Here is a 16,752-nt window from a genome sequence, read left to right on the forward strand (position 1 = left end):
TCGAAAATAATGCATTTTCTGAGTTTTCTTGTTTAAAAAGTTTTTTAAAAAAGTAAAAAAAAAAAAAAAAGGTAATAACATGGCCAATTTGTTACATAAAATGACTTTCTGTGTATAAATTATTCCTAAAAAAATTCCTCTGTTTATATAAAAAAATCAGTAGATGAAAAAAATTTCAAAATGTTTTTGTATATTCTGTTGTAAGAATTTATTCCTGTTATTGCGATATACTATGGATTCTTTACATTATGGGGAAAAAAAAGAAACTTTGTCTATTTTGAATGGCTGAAGCTAAGGCAACTTTAGTTTCTCTTACTCTGCTTTTTTCTAGTAGTTAAAGTACACATGGTTTAAGTTAAATAAAAGAATTCTGTATGCATTTTGGGCTCTGATTTTGTGCCACCATCACCCGCACCACCCCCCGCAAGAATCACCACGCTTCTGAGGCACGGAAGCTAAACTATGTGTGGCATGCATGTTCACACATGTCACTTGGAGGTGTTCTGTGTGAAGGCTTTACTTCTGACAGCTGAACCTTCTCAGCATGCAAACTGCTGGTGAAGACAGGGAAGCTATTCTGTTTCTCACTCCATTAAATCAGCAAGAAGAAAATCTGAATATATAAAATACAGAAATCTGCACTTCATTTTTGACTGATGTGTAGACTTTTCCTATACCTTCAACTGACAAAAGGCAGGCCAAGACAGGTTTGGTCTGGGTGACTCTGCGACAAAGGACTTAAACTCCTCACATTCTCACGTCAGTGGTATCTCACAGCCAGTATACCTCCTCAGAGGATGCAGGTGGGAACCAAGCAAGCACAGGATGTGGCTCACTGGAGGCACTCAAAACCGTTAGTCACTTTCTAGCTGATGGTCTTGGCCTGCCCCAAGGACTCTACAGTCCAGGCATCATTATATTTGCCAGGTGAGATGAGTTTGGTAGGAAATGTGCATCTATGTTCAAAGGAAACAAGTTGGAAATGTGCTAGAATCAGACCAGAAATGTATGGACATCAAGAGGACAAGCTGATCATCTCACTCAATGCTCATCATGGGGGATTCTAGTCCATTAACAAAGGCCAATGTATAAAGGGATGAATAGCAAGGTGTGGGCAGCAGAAGTTAATTGAAGGCCATGGATATTTAAGATCTGGGCACTCTCACAAGTGTGAACACAGATGGTCTCTCTAAAAGGGGGGGGCTCTTCCAAGCTTGGGGTTGCCCAGGGTTCTGCTCACTGTTGTCACAGAGTGGCTGTCATTAGGTGACTGATGATAAAGGCAGGCTCATCCCCAAGGCTCAGACGAGTGTCTGAGCTGCTGGTGGGGTGGGCATGGGCTCCCCCACATTCCTGGGTGGGTTGATGCCACATGTCCAGGTTGCCACAGTGCATTCACTTGTCCTCAGCCTGAGGAAGCAACAAGTTCTCAGGATGAAGGTGCTGGGTCTTCAGCAGTGTGAGACCCTCTCTGTACTGAGCAACTTCTTAAGACCACAAATCCGGCAGAGCTCTTTCTGTGTTTATCCTCACAGGTCCAGCAATGAGCCTAAGCTCTGTAAGGTGTGTGTTTTCACAGTGTGCACGCATCACTGATGGACTCACACATCCATTCTCTTGCGTGCTCACAGTTCTACAAAAGGATTACTCTTTTACAGATGAGCAAGCAGGTGAACACGCCTAAGACCCCCGGCTGCTAAATGACCAGCCCAGCGCCCAGCCTTTTTAAGCAGTGTCAGCTTTCAAACTGACTCAGAACTGCCACATACCGGCCATGACTAAGCTGGCCCCAGTGTGTATCAACAGGAGCTGGCAGGCCACTTAGACCAGGATGTGACTAGGCCTTTTACGGTTCTCCCTAAAAAACTTGAGAGGTAATAGAGGGGCAGAAGATGGGGACATTCAACAGGAAGGAGCTCTAGCGTCCTCCCAACTGGGTGACATCTAAAAATTTGTAAGATATGTAAAGCTTGGCACCAAGCAGTCTGAAGTAACAGTGAAGCAGGGTCCCACAGGCCTGCTGCTTGCCACCAGCCTAAGACAGGAGCTGCCGTAATGGGAGCACAGTGTTCAGCGAACAGGTGTCTGCCTACAAGTACAGAAGGATCTGGACATTAACAGCCACACACCTGGACCTATGCATGCTGCCTAGAGCATCCCACCCAGCTTGCAGGCTTTGTTCTGCTACAGTGTGACTTTTATCTGTTTCATATCAAACGAGTTAGTTTCATTTGCAGAGGGTCCTGTACAGTCTATTCCAAACACACAAGTATGCAAGCACTAACAGTGAAACAAGGCCTGTGCAGTTCCTTTGTTATTAAGTTGCAAATGCTTTTTCTTATGGTGAATGAATCTACGCATTAAGTGAAGATGATTTTTTAAACATAATTAAGTGAAAAATGAGCTATGTGCCACAAAAATATAGCAAGAAATTTCCCAGAGCATAGCCATCTTCAACCCCTTCCTCCAAAAAACAATGTTGCTAATGGGCCTCCCAATGGGTATTTGCCCCTAGAAAACACTGGCCACATAAAATCTTGCTGTAAGCTGCTTGGTACAAGACCCAATCAATGTCATAAAGGCAAAATGAAAGATGAAAGGGGGAGGGTCTGTTTAGAAAAAAACCAGGGGTCATACTGACCATGGCAGAGAAGCTAAAGTGGCCATCAGCCTTTGCTTTAAGACAAATGCTACTAGGAGGAATTAAAATGGTACAGCTTCTAGGGAAAACAGCGTGGCAATTCCTCAAAAAAACAGAGTTACCTATGATCCAGCAACTCCATTTATAGTATATACACAGAACTGAAATGGAATCTAACAGATAGCTGCACACTGGTGTTCACAGGAGTTCTGTTCACAATAACCAAAAGGCGGAAGCAACCCAGTGTCCATCAGAAGATGGATAAACACAAGGTGGTTATACATGCAACGGAATATTATTCAGCCTTTCAAAGGAAGGAAAATTTGATGCATGATACATGGATGAACTCTGAGGACATTATGCTGAGTGAAATCAGTCACAAATGGACATATATATTATGATTCCACTTATATGAGGTCCCAAGAGCAGTCACGCTCAGAGATGGAGGGCAGAATAACAGTTGCCAAGGGCTGGGGGGAGTGGGAAGGAGGAGTTACTGCTGAATGGGTTGTTTCCCTTTGGGATGATGAGAAAGTCCTAGAGATGCGTGGTGGTGATGGTTGCTCAAGTGAATGTTCGTAACACCACTGAACACTTGAAAATGGTTTAAATGCTAAGTTTTATGTGTACTGAGCACAATTTTTTTTAAAGTAGAAAAAGAAAACCCAAACATTAGAGACTCAGTGGCTCAGAAGGGCCCACAGTACCGGGCTGCGCAGGCTGCGAGGCCAGGAGCAGAGTACCCCAGTGGCGGCTGCGCCTGTGCTCCCCGTGCCCAGCTGGTCACATGGGCTCTGCAGGACGGCTCTGTGGTCCCAGAAGTCTGGGCAGGCTCACACAGGCCCACTGCAAGTCTTTTAAGAGAAGAAAAAAAAAAATTTACTGGGATTTCATTTTATTGTCATGAAAACCATAACCGAAGCTAGTTAATCCCTTGTGAATGTCTGCCTTTCAGAGCATTCCTCTTTTTGCTGACAATAAAAAACCCTTTGTGATTTCTTTGGGCTAATTCAGAATTTTTCCCCTTTGTGTAAACTGGTTTATAAGCAATTTTTAAAGTCTTTCAAAGCACAGTTGAACTCTGCACACAAAATTGAAACATGTAATTTTCTCTAAAGGAGCAACCCCCTATGTGGTTCCTCTTGACTGGAAGCACTGGGGCTGAGTTTTCTGCCATCCAGGCTCCCAGCTCCGGCTGCCTCCCTCTCCGCCAGCATTTCCCGAATGATGACCTGCAGGGCTTTTCCCAGCAGGCTGGCGGGGAGCCCACGCGATAACGCAGGGATGTGGATGAGCGCTGCGCACCCATTTCCGTGATGCAAAGACAGGTAGTAGGTGTAATCGCAGACATATCTGCAACCACACAATATGCCGCGTTGTTACTCCCGGGACCAGACTCTGACCCAGCAGAAGGGGCAATGCAGCATCCCCACAGCATGAGGGAGGCCTGCTGCCAGGGGAGAGGGAGGTGGAGAAGCAGGAAGAAATGGGAATGAGCTGGGATTCCTCCAACTCCAATCCTCCTGGTCCCATGACCCCCAAATGGTTGAACTGGGGAACGGACCAGATTTTCAAATGGGTCCAAAACACCTTTACCCCCGTGACCACCAGCCATGCCGCCTTCTCTACCTGCCTGTGACCCGACACCCCGAGGACATACATACCTGCCTGCGTCTCGGGAAAAGGCCACCTCAGTGCCGTCCACATTCACCCGCCTGCAGACCGCCTTCATGCTGACCTCTGACGTGATCACTTCCGGGCCATCCGGAAGACATGTGCCGCCCTCGGGCCGGAAGCCCCGGATGTCCGCATCCCGATAACCCCGGTTCTTGCCGCATTGTTCCAGAAAGATGGCCTTGGCGGAGGCATCCATGCCTATGTGCACAGCGAGCTGTCCGAACACACGTAGCGGTAGAGAGATTTGGGAAACCGAGGCCTGCCCTGCTCATAAGATGTCGCGCAAGGCCCAGCCGAGGGACTCGAGGGTGCAGGACATCGCAAACCCTAGATCGGCCACACAGCCCCCGGGGATTCCCTGCCTGCAGCCGCCAATTAATGTACTGGATCAAAACAGCTGACTGGAAACCCATGTGGCATTTAATTTAAATACTTTTATATTTCAAAATATCTTACAGGCTTTCCCTTTTGTCCCTGGGGATCCAGCTGGTGTCTAAGGCAAGCAGAGGAGAAGCTTTGCATTTCTGTGGGCTCTTCATCTCTTTATGAGACTCCAGTAGAGGAAGCTAGTCACAGTGTAAAAAAATGTTGGAAGTTTTAGAGCTGATTAGTTTTCCTCTTTGAAGAGATAGCTGCTGTTTAATCAAAACATCTGGGGTGTTGTCAACCCTTTGATGGTGTGTTTTGTTAATTTCGTCATCTGGTCTTCCTATTTTTTTGGATAATTCCGTCAGTTTTTTATGTAGTAACTGTTTCCATAAAATAGGTGGGGTGTGGTGGGACGTCCCCAGAGGGGCCTGTCTTCCACCTGCCAGTGTGAACCACCCTCCGACTGCGCTCCTGAGCCCAAAATGTCCTTGCCTCATGTCCCACCTTACAGCTAACCTGCCCTGCATGGGCATGGCTGAAACCGAATCCAGTGGCCTCTGTGTTAGATGGAAACTATCTTTGAAAAGTCCTGGCTAGGAATAAAGCTTACATTTCTTTTCCTCCTTCTCTGTCTCCAGAATCTTTTTCCAAGACCTACTCTGTATTTCAGTTTAAACTTAACAAACAGACTGAACCCTACAAAATCAGCTGGGACCTTACTGGTGGGACACGGGAGCAGGGTGCACCTCAGCCATCAACCCTAGAACAGGGGTTCACAGGCTCTGGGGCTTCACCACATTGTCCGCTCCCGCATACCCCCACCCAGCCCCACAGTCTCCCAAGCTGTCATTTACTTGTGGCTGAAGATCTTCCCAGATTCTGGTGACCCTCTGTTTCACTTCCCTGTAATCCACGGGCAGCTGAAGAATTTTCAGCTCCACCTCAGCGTCACTCCCCAGGCCCAGCTTGGAGAGTTCCTGCAGGAAGAAGCAAGCAGACTCACTCCACTTGATGGAGAGCCAGGGGGTATCCCTGAAAAGCCAATATTTGGGGGTCAGCCTTTCCACTTCCAAGGGCCTTCTGTGCACTTGGACCGTGCCCTCAAGAAGCCCACATGGTGGCAGGGGCCAGCAGGAGAATCAGGGTTCCTGCCCTGTGAGGCCCCGCAAAGCCTCTCCCATTAAGGTGCAGGCACCCTGTGGCATGTCTGACCCAGCCTGCAGGTGACATAGTTTGCAGAACGGATACAGGTGAGTCGTAGGGGACACAAGGGAGCGAGCCAGATGAGGAAACGGGAAGGGTGTGCCCAGCAGAGGGAGCTGCAGAAGCACAGGCAGAAGCACCGGAGCCCAAGAGCCTGGGGCCTTGGGAAACACGGTGTGACTTGGCCCTCTCAGAGGACTGGGAGCCTTCTTCCGTGGATCCTACCCTTCCAAGGACAGGATGGCGGCACTCTAGACTCTGATCTGAGCATTAACTGCCTGTGGCACCCCTGGGCATTTTGATGAGTAAGCCGGCACCACCGATGGTGCAGCAGGGAGCACTGCACTGGCAAAGGACAGTACGGAAGCTAGAAAAGTCTGTGGGTACCCAGCGGAGCACTTAGCTGGAGGCTGGATTCTATCCAGGGCACTAGGGAGCCAGCGAAGGACTGTGCACCAGTTGCTAAAGGGTCACAGCTGCCTCCTAAGAAGATGGAGGAGGTGAAGGTGGGCTGGGGGTACCATGAGGCTGGTTTTGGACCTGCCAAGTTTGAAGTACCCAAGGGCAGTTGGTCCTCAGCTCTGTACGGAGTTCACTGAGGCTTTTGAGGAGGCACTGGCATGTCGGGGCAGCAAAAGCCACGGGTTTAGGTGAGAGACTGCAGGGAAAGGTGATGGGGCTATGGAGAAAACCCAAGGTCAGGGAGGAACACCCTTCTTCAAGGGCAGGGGAAACAGCAGGCCGTTTGGAAGGAAGGAAACCGACAGAGACCTTAGAGGTGTGCATTTCACTGTCGGTGAAGGTTCAGTCAGGAATGTAAAGGCCACTCCTAAGAAGGCCAAGTCCTTTCCCTGCACCAGGAGCTGGGCTTGTCACCAAGATGGTTTGGGACTAGAGCCTCCATTTTCCCTGCCTCCCTTTCCTGGCATTGCAGGACATCCAGGAGCGTGCACCCTTGGAGGGGGGAGTGCAGCCAGGACTGTCAGGCCTGCCCCAGGGTCACAGGCCAGGGATTCCAGGGCCAGGCCCAGGCTTCGGAGGAGACAGGCAGGGATGGAGTGCCCCAGTGTGGGCTGGCCTGCGCTGTTCTCCTGAAGGGCCCTTCTGGCCAACACCCAACATCAGCCTTCCAGAGGGCTGTGCTCCGTGCCCCAGACGCCCACTCAGAAGCCCAGTTCCCTCCACCAGCTCAAGCCGTGTTCGCTTCCCAAAGTAACCGCCAAGATGCCCTCCCCATTTGCCCAACTCTGATGGTGGGAGGAGGGCAGGTCATGCAGGGCAGTGGCCTGGAGAGCCCTGGAGGAAGCGGGCTGAGTTCCAGGTGGACTCTCCACGGACCAGACAGACCAAGGGGGTTCCAGGCATTGTGACGCCATCTCGGCCTCGGTGGGGAACGGAGGAGGCTGGGCAGTGAGGCTGATGGGGCCCCAGTGCCTCTGGCTGCAGCCCAGTGCAGGGAGCAGGACTGGGAGGCAGCACTCCAGGGTCACCTTTTCCTTGGCATGAGGGTAAGCAGGCCAAGGTGTGGCTCCCGGCTGCTTCTCAAACCCAACCATCTGTGAAGAACTAGATTCTTCCGCTCAGAGGAGTTCTCACAGAGCCTGGCTCTGAGCAAAGGTGGCAGAGGAGCCCCAGAACCAAATGGAACCTGCTCTTAGGGCTGCAGCCCCGCTCTCGTTCTGCTCTCCGTGCGAACGTCAATGAATTACGTTCGGTAGGCCTGCAACGAAAGCAGTGCCTGAGGGATGGAGACAGCCGCACACGCGGACCCACACAGGCCCCTGTGGCCCAGCACCCCACCGGCCCCGCAGTGTGGCCAGTGCCTCTCTTCACATAAGGACCCAGCTCTGCTTCTAGAGCTCAGGCTAGGGCAGGCCACGGTGGGAACCCCCTCCTTTTCTCCCCCACCACGGCTTTTGCTTCCCCTCCCTCCAGCCAGTTGGGAGAGGAGAGGAGAGAGAGAGCCTCGGGACACCCCAGGGATCTTCCAGCTGCTGCGCATGCTGGGGGCTGGTTTGGAGAGCTGCAGTGCATGAGGGGCCTGTGGCTGTCATCACAAGATGCCACAGCCTGGGTGGCTTAGAACAGAGCTTTATCATCCTACCTACAGGGAAAGAGCCCCGAACCGCAGCATCAGCAGAGCCCCGCTCCCCGAGCCCTGGAGGAGAAGGTCCCACCTTGCCCCTTCCACCTCCTGGGCGCCAAAGACATTTCTCAGCCTGTGGCAGCGTCACTCGGGCAGTCACCTCACCCTCCCTCTGTGCGTGTCCCTCTCTGTGTCCAGATGGCCCGTTTTATGAGGACACACAGCCCATCACACTCTCCGAGGCGTGGCCTTCCAGAGGCTGATGGCACCGCTCCTGCCAAAGTAAGAAGTACGGGGAAGCCAGTCTGGAGCTGTCCTTGGCATTCGCAGAGCTGGTGTGGGGCGCAGGGCAGTGCCAGGGGACTTGGGCAAACCCCGCGCCCTGTTGATTCTAGTAGAACTCCTGGTCTGGGCTGTGCTTGGAAGCGAGCCACAGTAACGCCAGGAAATCGGAGCGGGCGTTGTCAGTGCGATCAATACAGATGGATGATCAATACATTGCCTGCCATCAGCTCGGGTCCTTTTTTGCCACCAAACAAATTAGGAAAAACTCCTAATATTTAGAGATCTTTGAGTATCAGAATTTCAGAGGAAGGATTGTGGACCAGCATAAACTTGAACTTGTTCATATATTGCTGTGGAATTCTCCTGTGTCTTACTGATGTATTTTATCTTGCTAACTAGAATGTCACCCTCCTCCTCTTTCTTCCCACAGTTGTCCTGATGAAGGAGGAGCTGAAGCTTGGCAGACCTGCCCCCTCGTCAAGGACAGGGACTCTTTTAAGGTGCAGCCAGCCTCCCCTGGGAGGAGGTGCCGTTGCCGCCTGCACTTTAGGGCTGCAAGCGCCAGGCCGGCTGCTTCCTCTGGGGCCGATGGATGTCCCCCACAGAGGGTAGGGGGCAGATAGGAGAACACTACACCTCCGCTGGCTGCGGGCCTCACCCAGCTCTTGGCCAAGCTGCCTAGACGGCCCTGGGAAGTCTGCAGCCATCCTGAGGTCACCAGGATGTGGGGGCAGCTGTGTTGTGTAGGGGGTTGCTACGGACTGAAAGGCACCCCCAGTAAAATTCATATGCTGGAAAACTACCCTCCAGTGAGATGGTATGTGGGGGCCTTTGGGAGAGAATTGGGTTTGGATGATGTCCTGAGGGTGGAGCCCTAAGACAGGATTAGCGCCCTTAGAAGAAGAGGAGAAGATACAAGAGCCTTTCTTTCTCTGCTGTATGAAGACATAGCCAGAGAGCAGCCCTCTGCACGCCAGGAAAAGGGCTGCCACCAGGAGCCACATCTGCCAGGGCCTTGACTATGGCCTTCCCAGCCTTCAGAACTGTGAGAGAAGTGTCTGTCATTTGAGCCCCTCAGCCTATGCTGTTTTGTTACAGCAGCTGGAGCTGACTAATACAGGGAGCTTCTGGTCAGTAGCTCGAAGACTGGCTGGGTTTCAGGTGCAGCCAGCTCAGCCATGCTCAAAAGTGCCTCGGACAACCTGGAACAGCAGTTAGAATCTGCTGTGGGATATTGAAGAGCCTTTTCCAACTTGAAATCACGGAGTGAGTTGCCAGGCACTGCCTCACGGCCACTCTGCATTCTCTTGCTCTCTCTCTCTCTCTCTCTCTCTGTCTGTCTCACACACACACACACACCACACACACACACACACACACACACACACACACACACGGTGTCCTGGGCCACCTACACCATGACCCATGGTGGCAAAGGCATTTTACAAAAAATAAGCCAAGCTAGTGGTCACCACCAGCGTGAGTCTGAGATGAGGAGGTGCAGGGCAGAAGTGGGCACGTGCCAAGTCAGACTGCAGCTCTAGTGCCACAGAGTAAGGCGAGGGCTCTGACGTCAGAAAGAAGGCAGTTTGAGACCTGGCTGTGCCCCCTTCACAGGCTAAACTTGGACATGTTATTCAGCCTTGGTGCACCTCAGTTTTCTCACCTGTGAAATGGGGATAATTACAAGTCAGAGGGGTTTTTATGAATATTAAATGAGATGAGATGATGTGCGAAAAGTGCCCAGCACAGTGCCTGGCACACAGTCAGGATTTCCTATGAAGCATCAATGCTTATAATTAACTCACATTCATTTAAGAAAGTCATGCCGGGGGGATTTCCTGAAAGTGACACTTATTAGAATTTGACGAGCCTGGGGGCTGTCGGAAGCAGTGAGTAGAACAAGCAGACGGCGGGCCACTGGCTGCTGCCACCCTTTTTAAAACAACCAGAAGGGCTGGTTGTCTTAGCAAGGAGAGTGTGCGTTCCCTGCAGACCCAGAGAGAGCCAAGGGTTTGTGCTTTCTGGACTGGCACACTTTCTCAGCCAGAACTGCAGAATGTTCTGTTCTGCAAGCAGGGAGGGACAGAGCCTGGGACCACCTCCCCAAAGTGGGACCCAGGAGATTGCTTCTCTAGCCAAGGTAATGACCAGGCAAGCAGGGTGCTGGGGGCCTGTGCAGGGTCCATAACCCCTCAAACAAGCCTGACAAGGTGGCAAAGGTCTTGGGCAAAGGGGGAAGGAGGAGCCCTGCCCTCTGCCTCTTCCGTCCGCTTCTCCCTGTCCCCACATCCTCTGAAATTTGGTCTCCAAGAACACATGGCAGTTTAACAAAGGGAACTCGACGAAGGAAAATAGATACCAGTTGTTCTCTGAATTTTTTCAAATCCACGGAGGCTGTGGCACCAACTGGTGTTGCAAAACAGTTGCTGTTCTTCCAAATTTTGATTCTTCCCTTATGAAATGAGCGCTGGGCGCTGGCACCCGGAAGCAGGCGCGCCTTCCTTCATTCCATCATTCAAGACACGCTCCTGGAGCACCTGCAGCGCGGCTCCCGCTCAGGGCTTGGCGTGTCCTGGGGGGTCACATTCCCGGAGCAGACACGGACGAAACAGAAAGCGATGACAGGACTCCTGGTTCCAAGGGCTGCTTTGGGGCTCCCTGGGCTGCAAAAGCCTGGGGGTAGATAGAAGGAGCCCAAACCCCACTCCTTCTACCTCTGATTGCGGGAGTTTGGGCAAGTGATTGGAAGCTGCTGAGCCTTGGTTTCCCTCTCTGTAAAACATAGTAATGACAGGCCCTCCCTTGCCAGCGTTGCTGTGAAGGTTAAGCAAAACCGTGCATGTGGAGTCGCAGCCGGAGCAGGCCACACGCAGGGGGCTCTGCCCAGGGCTCGGGGGATTAGCAGGAGTGTGCGAAGAAAGGGAAGAGTGAGGCTTCAAGATGTGTGCGTCTCCCTCCCTCCCGCCTTCCTTCCTTCTGTCCATTCTTTGTTTTTCTTTACCTTGTTCATCCATCAAACATCAGATGTGGACAAGACCCCTCCTGCGATCTGTGCTGGGCCCCAGCTGAGAGTCCTGGGGGGTGTGTGTGTGCACGTGCTCAGGCGTGCACACCGGAGGATGACAGCAGCATGGGGGTGATCAGGGGCCCTTCCTGCCCTGCTGGGTTGGAAGGGACCTGGGGGCCGTCAGGTGGTAGCTGAGACCCAGGTGTGGGCGGCAACACCACGTGGGCTGACAGAGCGAGGGGGGAGCTGAAGCCAGAAGGGGACGGAGCTCGGCGGACCAGAGAAGCAACCGCGGAGACGACAGGAGGCCCCACATGAGGAGTACAGGACGGCCACAGTGGGGTATGACCCAGTCGTTCAAAAGGATTTTACAAAGAATATGTTTTCACAGGATAACCCCTGAGAGGGAATTAAGTTTTATAAAAATCCACATCTCAGACTGTTCCCTGTAGCCATTTATGGAAATGGAAATGTACTGAACTGGTTATCCCTTGAGGGAAGAATTAGGGATGATTTTTCCTTATTATTGCAGTATAACTGACATTTATAGGGGTGATTCCTGTTCCTCTCTATACTCTGTCAGATTTTACAAAGGACATACTATTTTTCTTGTTCAAAAGCTTAATAAAAACCAGTCCCATAATGAGACTAGCCGTCCCTGGAGAACTCATACTGTGTACAGGCACTGGGCCTACCCCCTCACCTCAACCCGCTGGCGAGGTGAGAACAATGTCCCTCCCTGTTTTACAGACAGGGAAACCGAGGCTCAAAGAGGATAAGCTGAGAAGGAGAGAGGAGCTCCAGGCAGCAGCCCCAAAGGAGATGTGACCACAGGAGTGGTAGTCAACTGCGCAGGGCCGACCTCAGCTCTCACCAGAAGTTTGGGGAATCTTGGGATTCTGCATAAAGGTCACTCTCTTTCCTTAACAATTCCCAGTTCCTTTCTCTGCATGTCATGATTGTCCCACCACTCCCAATATCCTTTAAGCCATTCCTCCAAACTAGTGGGTCGTTCTTGTCAGAAAATCCCAACGATGAAACACAGCACCCCCATAATTCCCTGTCCTCTCTCTGTAGCAGTTGTCTCTGAATATTTTTGATCACATGCCCTTTTAATAAAAGATTCTAGTGTGCACATGTACATGCACACACACACACACACACACACACACACACACAGTCATTAGCTGATGCCTTGATGCCTCAAGGCATGATACATACTTCAAGCAGGCTTCATTGTTAATAAGTGGCTGTAAATCTATTTTCAGTGGTTTTCTTAATTCTTCCCTTTTTTTGGGTGGGGGGGAATCACTTCTTATCAGATTATCAGTGCTTTTATATTTAAAAAGTGGCTGGCAAAGGGATAGAAGTATCACTCAGGCATTTTTGCATATTTACTCAGATTGGCATTATTCTCATTACCTTCTATCTGTGGGTTTTTGCAGATCATGTTTGTGAGATTCCATTATCCTAATTTGAGGATTAGCTTAATTAAAACTGTATAATATAACCCAAAAACCCATTAACCGGGCTGAAATACTTTGTAATGAATTAGAAGTGACTCGAAGAGGGAGCACTCTATCACCACGGCGTCCCTTGCCTCAATGGTGACACAGTCCTTCCTCCCTCAGAAAGTGACGCCTGTCTGGGGACCTGAGGACATGCAAAGCAAGGCCAGCATCAGTGCAGCTATAAAATGCTGGCCAAGGTTCATTTCTTTCTTAATTTCCTTCTATAGACTAAAAACAGAAATTCCTGCCTGTTAGGATGGACACTATGAAAAGAAAAACGGAAAGTAACAAATGTTGTTGAGTATGTGGAGAAATGGCAACACTTGCGCACTGTTGGTAGGCATGTAAGATGGTGCAGCTGCTACAGAAAATTGTACAGAAGTTCCTCAAAATATTGAAAATGGAATTACCATATGATCCAGTAATCCTCTTTCTGGATGTATACATCCAAAATATTTGAAAGTAGGATCTCAAAGAGATGTTTGCTCACCCAGGTTAATTGCAACACTATTCGCAATAGCCAAGAGATGGCACTGACTCAAATGTCCAACTATGGATGGGCAGATAAACAAATGGGGCATATACAAACAATGGAATGTCAGTCAGCCTTGAAAAGGATGGCACATCCTACAACCCGGATGAACCTGGAAGACATTATGCTAAATGAAATAAGCCCATCAAAAAAAAGACAAATCCTGTATTATTTGACTCATATGACATTTCACCCTAAATTAAGATATCACGACCCCCTCGCGGTGGCCCTCCACAGTGAGACAGCCCCCTGTGGGGATGTCTGATCATACACAGGCCTACTGGGGAGAAAGCTACCGTCAGTGCCCCAGAGGCAGAGATGCCAAATATTCCTCAATGTACATTTCACTTTATCCAACACCTATGTATAATAGTCTCAGAACAATAATATTAATCCTATATCCAACAATGTAATTACTGAAAACTTTAAGATTTTAATTTTTTTGTCTTTAAAGTAAATTGCTGTGTTTTCGAAACCACTCTCATTGTGTGGTTATGTCACTAACTGGATATACTATTAGGCTTATTAACTCAATGTACTTTTAATTTCTGTGGATTGCTCTTTTAAAATTTAATTTTGCTTTATTAATCTGCAAGATATTCTACATGGTTCCAATGTTTAATCTACAAAATAAGCTTTACTAGTCTAGTTCCTTTTCCCTCCATAGGAAACCATTTTTTAAATTTTATGACTTTTTAAATAATCTTATTATTAAAACCATTTTTTAATAATCATAAACAAACATGGAACAAACAGATATGACTTTTCTTGTACATACTTTCTCTTTGTGCATGTGCCTTTTTATAGTTTTGTCAGTGTATCTTAGGGAGCAGTTCTTAGGAATTTGCTGGATTATATGATACATGTACATATCACTTTGCCAAATTCCCCTCCACCAGGGTGGTACCATGTTGCATTCTCACAAGCAAAGTATGACAATGCCCATCAACTTTGCAGTCTAGCACATTAGTTGTCAAGTTTGTGGATTTTTGCCAGTCTGATCTGTGTGTAGTTTTAATTTTCTTTTCTCTTGTGAGCAAGTTCAAACATATTTTCACATGGGCAAGAGCCATTTGTATTCCTTTTCCTGTAAATTGTCTCTTTATACATTTAGCCCACTTTTCTATAGAGTCATTTGCCATTGTTTTTTCTATTTATGGAAGCTCTTTATATATTAGGGATATTACCTTTCAACTTCTATGTTTCAGCTGCATTTGGCCTGTGGTAACTGGACAGGGCTGGGTGGGAAAGAGAAAGGATGGGAGATGATCTTCCCCTCTGTCTAATCAAATAATAGCAATGGGCATCTGCTCCATTTGAGAGCTGGCCAGAAAGGAAGCTGCCACTAGCACTGGCTAAATACATCTTCAGTGGTTTTGTCCCAAGAATAACAACACACCCGCATGGTCTGTCAACAGTGACTCTCAGCTTCAGGGAGGCCCCAGTCCCCACTGGGAGCCTGGGCAGATGTAGGCTTCTGGGAGCTTCCCCCAGGCACAGGAGCCAAGGCTTACCCAAACCATCGACATGATTCATAACAAGAAATGTCAGGGGCCTGTAGGAAGGCTGTTTAGGCTGCAAAAGCCGCAGTCCGTGTTCTTGACACAGGTCGGGCTCTGTGTTGGGGGGTGGCCTGGACTTCAGTAGGGAGTCCTTGTTGCAAGGGAGATATTTTACCAAATAAATTGCTCCCTGAGTATCAGTTTCCCCGCCTACCCCTGACTTTGAGTCTGCTGAATTGAAACTTGGTCTCCACAGTGGAATGGAAAGTCATCCTTACTCTGTTCAGCACATGTGACTTCTTCCCAGTGAATGACAGAGCAGAACAACCCAACGCAATCTCGACCCAGAAGAACATTGCTCCTGCAAGTTTAATTACGTGGATACGCGTAGTCAAAGGACCTTGGGTCTGGAAAATGGAGGTACAAGCTCCCCTGCCTACAGCGCCCTCCCTGCCTCTCTTCCCAGTTTCCTAGCTGTGGTCCTGAGCTGCTATCCATGCTTTTGCAGCAGGAGCTCCTTCTGCCTGGAACCCTTCCAGAGTGGCTTCTCCTTGTCACTCAGGTCCCAGCTGAAAGGTCGCATACTCAGGCCTTCCCGGCCCGCATCTGCTAGGCGTTCCTGAGTCGCCGTCCCCATGGCCCTGAGCACTCGCTGGCATTGCGTTGCTTACTTTTTACATGTTTCTTGTCTGTTTCCCCGTGCAGAAGGCCGTCGTCATGGAACTCAAGGCTTTGGCTTGTCCTGCTGGATGCCTGGCCCTGGGGGTGCCCGGTGCACAGCAGGTGTGGGCCAGGTGTTGTGGAATGAAAGAGGGGGTGACTGGCCTGTCTCTGACCTGTGTCCCCACGGATGCAGAATGACTGGATATTTAGCCAATGCTGCAGAACGAATATTTAGCCAACGCTAGTGGCAGCTTCACTGGGATTCCAGGATTATTCCAAACAAGACACAATAATACTCTACCCATGTTGACATTTGTTTTTAATCAAACAAATTTTCCAATTGCCTAGATCTGGAAGTCTGACTGACAAAGAAGTGCCTTATGGGACACACACTGAAGAGGGACCACAGGTCTTTGTTGCCCAACCAAGTGAGTAGGATGTTTACATTCGATTTTATTTTTAGTTTATTTTTCAAAATTAAATACAGGAGATATTTTTCCTGTGCAATGCATTGACCATGATTAGAGTCAATCCATACCACGAGAGAATCACACTGTAGAAAGCTTGGAAAATATTTTCAAACAGACAGAGCCATACTCATTACAAAGATTATTTTCAGTTCCTAAAAAGTGACCAGTCAGGGAACTTAAAGGAATTGAGTTTAATGACACCTTTCCCCCGCTTTCAGTGACCTTTGTCTCAGTTTAAGAAGACTGCTTTAATAGCATTTATATCAACAGTGTGGTACGAATCACAAAGGTTTTAAAAATCATACCCCAGTATCGGGGTGCATAGGAAGCCACATGCACTCTCATCACTGCTCCTGCAAGGGCGAATTGGGGTAACCCTTCCAAAGGGAAATATTAGTTCATATGGTAGCATAGCTCCAAAAGGGGGGCCCCTATGAACTGAGTGTGTTCCCCCAAAATTAATAGGTTGAAGCTCTAATCCCCAGTGCGACGGTGTTAGGAGGTGGGGCCTTTGGGAGGCAATTAGGTTGGGATGATGATGAGGATGGGGACCTCTTGATGGAATTAGCATCCTTACAAGGGCACGAAGAGACCGGAACTCACTAAGGAAAGGCTGTGAGGTCATGATCAGGAAGCCTACTGGCACTTCCGGCCTCCAGAACTGGGAGAAATAAATGTTTGTTGTTTAAGCCACCAGTCTCTGTTGTTCTGTGATAGCAGCTGGAACTAAGACGGCTCCCAATGAAGCAGGCCTTCGAACAGTCACATCCTGGCATCATCTCCTCCCACATTGAATCTGAGCT

At 49.3% G+C, this 16,752-nt stretch overlaps 1 protein-coding gene across 2 annotated transcripts in view; it reads right to left on the reverse strand.

Annotated features, from left to right (window-relative positions):
• The window catches only part of PGPEP1L (pyroglutamyl-peptidase I like), a 54,240-nt gene that overhangs the window by 19,782 nt on the left and 17,706 nt on the right, over positions 1 to 16,752 (reverse strand). Inside the window, exons 3-5 of one of the 2 annotated variants that reach the window (XM_036878672.2) lie at positions 5,542 to 5,664; positions 4,306 to 4,532; positions 521 to 3,994 (exon numbers count right to left, since the gene is read on the reverse strand). In XM_036878672.2, the coding sequence (XP_036734567.1) occupies positions 3,754 to 3,994; positions 4,306 to 4,532; positions 5,542 to 5,664 (591 nt within the window). In that variant the 3' untranslated portion in view covers positions 521 to 3,753. Of the gene's footprint in view, positions 1 to 520; positions 3,995 to 4,305; positions 4,533 to 5,541; positions 5,665 to 16,752 lie in introns of those variants that run through there. The other variant, XM_036878673.2, reaches the window with a different exon arrangement.

This window comes from Manis pentadactyla, chromosome 18 (genome assembly GCF_030020395.1).
Source record: "Manis pentadactyla isolate mManPen7 chromosome 18, mManPen7.hap1, whole genome shotgun sequence".
Taxonomy (NCBI): domain Eukaryota; kingdom Metazoa; phylum Chordata; class Mammalia; order Pholidota; family Manidae; genus Manis; species Manis pentadactyla.